The 9,184-nt window shown below is 36.1% G+C and overlaps 1 protein-coding gene across 1 annotated transcript; it reads right to left on the reverse strand.

Annotated features, from left to right (window-relative positions):
* Positions 1–669: 669 nt before the first annotated feature.
* Positions 670–7,424, reverse strand: C4H4orf33 (chromosome 4 C4orf33 homolog). The gene is made up of 5 exons (XM_062574791.1): positions 7,235–7,424; positions 5,280–5,340; positions 5,008–5,059; positions 4,707–4,906; positions 670–3,091 (listed from the first exon to the last, which is right to left on the reverse strand). The coding sequence occupies exons 1-5, from the start codon at positions 7,413–7,415 to the stop codon at positions 2,992–2,994; spliced, it is 594 nt and encodes a 197-aa protein (XP_062430775.1). The 5' UTR covers positions 7,416–7,424; the 3' UTR covers positions 670–2,991.
* Between the last annotated feature and the right edge of the window lie 1,760 nt (positions 7,425–9,184).

The raw sequence follows: 9,184 nt of genomic DNA on the forward strand, positions 1-9,184 counted from the left end.
CTTACATCTACCTATTTCATGTTCAGACTCAGTCCTCCAGGAAGTTCCTAGTAAAGGATGAATTTAAGTTTAGCTTCTAGAAACAACACAGTGCACAGGTTCCAACTCCACTAACTAAAGCACAGTCCGCATTCAAAAAAAAAAAAAAAAAAAAGCAGAAACCTTCTGATAATAGGCACTGTTTCCAGTTCAAGTAGACTCTAAAAGCAAATACAAGTGAATCACCTGAAAGTGGTGGAAGTATGGAGTAGCATGTACATTGAAAAAAAAAATCCATATGATTATTTCCATTTTCAGAAGTATCCAACATGATATTCTGTGCTGCAGACACACTTACTTTCCTTTCAGTTACTCATTTAGAATAAGAAAGCCACTTTCCTCAAAGTTGATAATTCACTAATTGCATTCCAAGTCCAATATGATAAAGTCAGTTTGAAGTAGGAATGAATGAGGTGAAATCATATGAATAATCTGATTTGTTATTCTTGCATATAAAAGATCATTCATCACAAGAAAAACTATCATAAGCAGCAAACTGATTTTGAACATTTGCACTCACTTTTTTTGACAAAGTTAAATGTATTTAAAATGAAGTCCAGAAGTAGAGTGATATATCCTTTGCTTTTAATTGAAGTTTCAAAAACAGCTTTGAGGTGTCAGAAGTCATAGCTTTAAAAAAAAAATCAACATTTATTGGATTATTCATTATCTCAGACTATGATGTCACTCTCCAGAAAACTGTGCACAGATTGAAGGTAGAGAAGAAATCAAACAATTGCATGTACAATACTTATAATTTTCAACAGATGGCACTTTATAGCAACGAATCTATAGTGTCTAATTAGGAGAGCAGAAAGAACTGGATGATTAAGTACACAGCAATGTGCTAAAATTTGTGTCTGGAAAAAACAGGCTAGAAAGTGTAATCCTGTAAAACTAAAAGAACAAAAAGGAAACTTAAAACCAAACATGAATTCTGAATTAGGATTCTATCTCATAGATATTAGTTGCATTGAAATATTCTTTAAAAAAGTAGGGTATTATAACCTTTGTTCTTCTCAAGCAGAATTTACAGGCAGAGTTAGATTTAAAAATAGCACAGAAAAGCATGACTTTCAAATTATGGCTACTCATGCATAGGTGATCACAAGAAAACAGACAACCCTTTCAATAGCACTTATACACATAAAATGCATTCTAGTCCAAAATTTTACATGCATTTTGATATGTAACACTACACAAAAGATTTTTAAAAACATTTATGAGCAAAAGGAACAAGAGTAGCTTGGGAACATGGTGACCTCTAATTTACAATCCAAATTACTCCTTTAGGTGGTCTCTAAATATCTGACAACCCTAAGGTACTTAATGCAACTCACAAAAAGCAAACCTAGAAAGGTACACCTAAAGAAGCCCAAGGGAGATCTAATAGTGGGTAGTTATAGAGAAGAAAGTCAAACTTTTGGAAGGTGCACAGAGAAAGGACAAGAGGCAATGAAAAAGTTGCAGCATAGGAAATTACAAGTAGTAGGAAAAGTTTCCACACTTTCCAAACATGGTTACACATTGAAACAGGCTACACAGAGCCTTTGAATCTCATTGGAGATATTCATAATTCATCTTGACAAAGCCTAGAACAAACTGATCTAGCTTCAATGCTGGACCTGCTCTGAACAGGATGTCAGACTACTTGAACTCCAGAGGCCCTTTACAGTAACTTGTATGATTGAGTTGTTCATTAGGAAGTACTACACAAATGGATGAGACCTAATACCGTATCAAGGAGTAATCTTTCTGGAAGATACTCCCTCAATTGCAACTCAATCATACTCTCAGAATCCCAAAACAATCTCTCATATAGCCAAAGAAAATGTTCACACTTTACAAAACAGCTCTAATGATGACGACACTTCAATAGGATGCAGGAAGCCCTCTCTCTAATAAAGAACAGTGACCATATGTTAGTTGAACAGAGAAGTTCTGGTTTAGGTTACTCACTTCTCACATGAGGAATCTGGTTAGTGGATAAGCTCCCATTTTCCAAGTTACATTAAACAAGATCCAATCAGCAGTTATGACTAAAGAACAACCTACTCTGCCAGGCATAAGGTCAAGACAGAAAGGGAACATCTCATTTGTAAATCTTGCAGGAGTTTAGTCATTAGATATTACCATCCTGTGAGAGTAACAGTATCCAGTACTGTTAAAATATTCATGTCAATATGTAGAAATGTAGGCACCCACAACTCATTTGAGTGTTTCCAGGGTCTGCTGGCAAGCAAATAAAATCTGTTAGTTTCAAGTTTCTTATATCTGAACCAATAAAAACCTTGGAACAAACATTGTGTTAGGCAAACAATTATATCAGAAGATCTTACTTAACATTACTTCTCACAGAAAGTTTGCCTGGGGTGCATAAAACATTTTGTAAAATCTAGCCTCTGTACCTAAATATCACTAAAAACTCTACACCAACTTTGAAGGAAAGTCTGCTAATAAGCTAATAGACAGACTGAGTTCCCCTTTCAGCACTGTGCAAGAAAAAAGGTATAAGATGGTGTTTGTCAGTGTCATACCTCCAGAACATTTTGCAACCTGAGACTCAGGCCAGAAAGAGGTATGAGATCCATATTCTCTTCTGTTCCTGAAGGATGCATACGTTGTCCCAATTGCAACAAAAATAATTTAGGCAAACAAGAATCACACTGAACAGCCAAGACACAAGCATCAGTGAAAAACAGCAGAAATGCAGTAGCCATAGAAAACTGATAAAAGTCCTTTGCTTCGTCAAGCTCAAAGTTCTCATGAAAACACTACAGCTGTAATTTTGCAGTTGACTATAAGAGCAAATAATGATTTTGAGGTCAAGGAAAGCCTTACTAATTATATATTTACAAATACATACTGAAACTCCTTAAAATGAAGGCATTGTTTCCACACAACTTCATCGAACCTTAATCCTATCAAAAGCATACGCCTCATTCTATTTTGCTAATCAGTGAGAGATTTCCATATGTCTGATTCAGGCTGTTTCCACTCTTCTCCCATTAGTCCTTTCAGGTTCAATTGTTTGAAAAATTCCAGGCGATGACTATAAATAAAGAAGAAAATTAAAACTAGTTATGTGTCTTGTAGCATCTGTCTTAAAAAAAAAAAAATCTCCTCAGTAGGTTTGCTTAATCTTTGTTTTCCTGTCTTCCTGAACAGGAAGAGATCCAACATTCAATGTATTCACTTTCCAAAACCTGAGTTCATAAACAAGGAACACTACAGTACTTCTGCAAATCTTGTATTGATTAACTCAAGGGAAAATCCTCAGCTATAAATACATACCACACAGCATAAAGTGTTGATCTTTTTACCTCTCCCAACTTTTATGTTGCCTCAAACTGCAGTTAGAGCAAAAGCAAAGAGGTATTCTATTTTATGACTTATCTTTGCTGTATTAGAGTGGATGTCATTTAGAGGTCTTGACCAATCAAAAAAATCATATCACAAATGGAGCCTCTCCTTACAGAAAGGAAGGATAGGATAACCAATCATCTTTCTGTTCACAGACTAGCAGTCCCATTTCCTTAAACATTTTGAATCAGGTCTTACTAAGAACATCTCCTTCAGGCTATCATATAGGAACAACAGAAGGAAGACAGATGTTGATTTGTAATTGATATTTACATTAAACAACTACCAAACTGTGAACAAAACATCCGGCACTAAACTAACTCGCTTAGAAAAGTAAAGTAAAATTTTCTCTTATTAGGAAGTATTAATCCTGAAGAGTGAAGACAAACTAAAAACAGTAGAAAGGAGCAACTTCTTCACAGCAACGTACTTGCTATTAAGGTTTGAAGAAGTCAAATCTTTTTGGAAAGGGAAAGAATCCTTTCTTGGAAAAATTTTACAGGCATTCTCTGGTTTACTGCAGAAAGATGAAAGTATGCATTTCTTAAGGAACAATGATAAAGAGAATATACTTCATTAACAGTAACTTAGAATTTGTTTAAATGAACTGCAGGAGCTAAGGATTTTCTGAACAAAGGAAAAGGGTTATGTTTATCTTAAGTTTACCACACCTTGCTCTCATTGTATGTTGAATAGCAAGTCTGTGTAAGAACTATTGGTCCTCTAGTGACAGTTCATTTACACAAAACACCCAGAAGCAGTAGTTTGTATCAACTCATCTCAGCCTCACAGTCAAAGAAAATAAAAAAGCCCAAAGCACAGTCTAAAGATACTCTAGTTTTCTATAGACACTGGGTATCCTTTCATTACATATTTTAGTTTAGTCTTTACCTTCAAATTTTTCTATAAGGTGGAGCCATCTGAGGCTGTTTAGAACAGTAGAGGAGAAGCAAGAGATTCACTGTAGATGCATCTGGCAAAATTAACAGTGAATGGCATTTCAGAAAGTGCCATAGGCAAGAAAAAAGTGGAACCACTTATCTATAATTTAGAGGAGGAAGGTGATAAAGCACATGCCTTAAGCGCTGAAGGCATCATTTGCTGTGCACCTAGGGGACAGCATAAAAATCAGGCACTAATTACATCTATCTGCCACAGTTCTTTGCACAAAGTACTGTGCCAACAAGTCTGGGCAATATAATTAAAGTACAGTAGCTCTCAATCAGAAAACCAGATTAAATTCCTTCTGCAAGTATTCCAAAAATAGTGCAACTATGCTACAGAATAACTGATTTTATGCTTACAAGTCTGGTTTCTGTCCTTCCTGTAGTTCATGTTGAGGTACAGGATGAAGCGCTTCATATGTTCTTTCTACTCCCGAACCATGAATTGCAAATGCATTAAACTTGTCAGTGCATGGTGGAAAATAATTCCAAGGAAGACAAGCTTTACCCTCCCATTTGTTACTCATTCTAGTCACTTCAAATTCTAAAGGAAGTTTTTCCTGTTAAAAGAGCAAGAAAAAGCTCATGTCATTTTCCAACCAGGCAACAGGCATCTAAAAAGCAATTACTTTTTCCGTATAGTATGTACTTTATCACTTACTTTCCATACTTTTCTTCTGCCAGAAAGCAGCAGCAACAAGTGTTGTCCATGGCTGTCAAAGATCAAAGCCACAATTTTCTTAAACTGATGCCAAGAAGCCAAACTGATGCCTACTGCTCTACTACAAATATATTCACATTCCCTACACTGAGGCAATTTCTGTAGCTGTGTTTGCTTGCAGCATTCCTCATACAAACACCTTGCAAGCATTAGAATTGATACTGGAAATTCAAACTAACATTTAAGACTTTTTCAAATAGTATTGTACTTACGGACAAAGTTCAACTTCCAAATACTGCTCAGTTCTGTCACTCAAGAAAAATGCTTCTACAACTTAAAAAGAGAGATAGGCCATCAGTATTTTATAGTGCTTACCTCTTTTGTAACATCCTGAGATCTCCATTTCTCGCTAGAAGTATTATACCGTTTTCATAAAGTGCATTGCCTATAATATTCCAGAGTTTGACTAGTGTACATGCCATTGACAGCTTCCAAACTGTTCCAAGCACTCTAAAATAATCTTGTATTTGAGAGCCCTCACTTAATGACTACTACCACGCACTACCAAGAGATGTACAAGATATGGTTCTAATTTACCTACCGCAGCTCTGGAGAAACTCATCTTGATACAGCAGAAAACTGGCAGTTCTGATAGCTGTCAGTAGAGTCAGCACCAGCACATATCCATTTCACCTAGTCTGCTTGCTGTGAATGAAGCTGACCAGGACAGAGTAATCCTAGTCAAACATACTCACAGCAAACATCCCAGGTAATTGAAGAAGTCTGGTGTTCTGAATCTACAAAGCCACAAGAGGTAAGGCAACTGAAAAGAGGGAGACACTCGGAATAAGCTGCAAGAAAACTGTTGATGGAAAAAAACACAGATGATTCTCAGGAACAGTATGGAAGCATTTAGGATTTAAACAGCTTTTTACTGTAGATGACAGGCTTTGGACTGGGAATTACAGATGCACCTGGAAGTCAGCTGTGATTACTGAGTCACCTTTCAGGAACATTAGCTACAGTTACAATAGTGATTCTAACAGCAATGACATTTTGTTAGAAAGCTTTAGTTAGGGTTAAGTTTGTGCACTGTCAGCACTATTAAGGTATACTGGAACATTTCCAAATATTTGTTTGGGGGGCAACAAACATGAAATTATTGGTTTCAGCAACAGAAAGGTATGATTTATCTTTTGGTTGTATTTTCCACGAGCTTATTCTGTATATTAAGTATCAAAAAAGGTCCTAATAATATTCTAATAAGACCTGAAAAATTTTTAAATACTCAAGTAGAGAACTGCTAGAAGCAGGAAATTCTTTCATTATTCAAAGCAACAGTCAAAAATTAGTACAAGTATTGACATGAAAGAGACACACAACAGCACTACTATAAGAACTCCCCATCCACATTGGAATCATATTTTATGAGTTTCACTTTCGGTTACACATCCTCCTATTTCTCAAACAGCCTTTGAGAAAATAAGTGATCAAAACAGACAATGGTTTTAGCTATTTAGCCCGCTACTTCTTAAAGCCAAAGTAGGACCTCTAAGATTTCACTTCTGCTTATTCATTCCAAAGGCATTTATAGATACATAGCACAAAATTATTTTAATATCCAAAGATGTCAAGCCTCTGTTCTTCCATAAGTTATATCAATAATCCAGAAGCCAAGTTTGCAAGCCTATACTATTGACAAGATCAGGAAGTGCCAGTTTCATTCCTGAAATCAATTCTGCTTCACTGTACTCCATCTCCTCATGTTCACCAACTGGCATCAATGTAGTATGTTTGTTTCTATTCCCAGGCATTTGTATCATTACACTACTGTAAGACAATTGCTCCCCCTACTGCTATCTATGTTTATGGTGAAAGCAAATCATCATCAAGGAAAAACATACTTTAATGGAGTTTAGTTAAATACAATATAAAGTTTATGGTTACTTAAAGGTAAGGTTGTGATTAAAATTAAATTCTTTCCCAGCACACTCAGGACAAAACAGGAAGTAAATTTTTACTTTACATTTTAGTTCTGACCTTCAAAAGTGGCATTGTCATCAAAGATCCTGAATTGAATCAGTAGATGTCGTATTTTCATCACTTCAAATGAAATCAGATTGAAAGAATAACTGTCATAGAAGCTGAAGACTAGATGTATTAACTACAGAGGAACATTACTGTCTACACAAATCAGACATACTTGCAGTGGAACAGTTGCACTTACCCTCATAGTCCCACAATCTACTAAAGGGTTTCCCTGGTTCTCCAAGTGGTGCTGGCGGATCATTAAAGAAGGGCGCACTAACTTCCATTAGCAGTCCTGCATTGTCTGACTTCAGTCTGACAGCTACTGGCTCATGGCTCACAGGCACACCATCCCATGTGTATTCAATTGTAAATTCCATTTTAATATTCTGTATAAGATAAATGAGAAAAGCAGCATTCAAAGAATATTCAAGACCGCATTTCAGCACCCACTGCACAGCTTGCTTGGCTATAAAATCTTGCCAAACAAGATGCTAAAGAATAAACTTTTATTAAGCATAAAACTCCAAGACAGACCCAAAAGAAAGGGACTGATTGCTCTCAGTCTTATTTGCAGTCATAAGAAATATTTATTTGCATGAGCTGTTTCAAAACTGACTATTCTTTCATTGAATTTCTCTGTAAAGCCAGTAAAACATTAGGAACCAAGGACATACACAGTGTTAGCTCTATCCTCCACTCAAAGCCTGAACAACATTAGGATAGCCAAGCAAAACCCTGTCTTTTTCCTAAAAGTACAGATTGGTTGCATTTGCCTCTTATACTACAAAAGCATCAAAAGCAGCTTACATTGGGTCTTTAGCCTAGGCTTACACTGGGTCTTTAGTAGGCTTATAGCCTACTGCTATAAGCTGTACACAGCATCCAAATACAGCCTACTTCTAATGGAGTTCTAGCTGCCCAACCCTGACTGGATATACAAGCTCCCTCATCTGCTCTTCTGGTCAACAACAGCCAAAAAATTACTAGGACAGATTCAAAGACAGAGGTAGAATTGCTCTTACAGCCACCTATAGCCATCCTTAAATAATCCCAAGTAGTGAATCATCCCCATTGCCCGAATGGTTCTTGATACTCTGCGCGACTCCTCGCCATCTTAAGGAGCACATTACAGAAAAAAATTAAGGGCAGAAACCACATGGGACATTCCTCTTGATAAAATACAGCTATATCCTATTGCTACAGAATAATTATCAACAAGATCAGTTTAAAGAACTGACGCTAGGATTTAAAACACAGTAATAAATAAAATAGCATTGTTAACACTGATATAATTTAGAGCATCAGCTGCTTTATTGTAAAATCCTTGAACTGTAAGGTTTGCTTTTGCCTACACACTTTTGTATGAAGTCATAATCATAAAATCTGTTTTTCAACTTGCTGAAATAATTTAGATGTATAAAATGACTAAACAAATACTTACATGAATGCTTTTCAGCGGTTTTTATATTTGCATGGTTACAAATTGTTTTTGGAAGTCCTGCCAAGCTTAAGGCATTTCAACTACATAACTGCAATAAATACCTTCCACAAACCTTAAGAGATTTTTATTAAGAGAACAGAAGACAGTAAGTTTCCACAACATGCTATTAAATGATTAGGAAGTAGGAAAAGGAAAAATATATTTGACAAAAACCTTCCATAAATCTCAAATATAGAAAGACAGAATGATTAGCTAAAGCTTTCCTTAGTGGTAATTGCAAACAGCAAAACTCAAGAATTTAAAAGTCAAACTGCAAGTACATCTTGTTAAACACAGTTCAACAGCAGTATGAAAACACAACACTCTGATTCAACAGGTTGTGTGTCTTAGAAATAAAACTGTACAAGCCTTAAGAATAACCTCAATCTACTCCATGAGCAGAAAAACTAGTGCAGTCTAGTTTCCAAAAAATTCACATCCCCTTATGCCTCCTCTCCTCAGTATTATGAGCTCCTTCTCAAGTCCACAGCATAGTCCCTGATTTGTTTCTTTACACATCTCCCAGCCATACAGGAAGGAAAGCGGCAGTACAAAGCCTGAGAATTACACACATGCTGAAAAGCCCTATGGCTACTACCAAATTATAATCACATTTTCTTCAATGGGGAATACTAAACTGAGTCCTTGTTTCTGACTCCATTGAGT

Source organism: Rhea pennata, chromosome 4 (genome assembly GCF_028389875.1).
Source record: "Rhea pennata isolate bPtePen1 chromosome 4, bPtePen1.pri, whole genome shotgun sequence".
In the NCBI taxonomy this organism is placed as follows: Eukaryota; Metazoa; Chordata; class Aves; order Rheiformes; family Rheidae; genus Rhea; species Rhea pennata.

Bases quoted from the DNA above. Each gene is read 5' to 3' on its own strand.
- C4H4orf33 (XM_062574791.1), bottom strand. From the start codon at position 7,415: ATGGAATTTACAATTGAATACACATGGGATGGTGTGCCTGTGAGCCAT. The intron at 5,341-7,234 runs GTAAGTGCAACT...TCTCTTTTTAAG, and splicing joins TAGATTGTGGGACTATGAGG to TTGTAGAAGCATTTTTCTTG. The intron at 4,907-5,007 runs GTAAGTGATAAA...CTCTTTTAACAG, and splicing joins GCAGAAGAAAAGTATGGAAA to GAAAAACTTCCTTTAGAATT.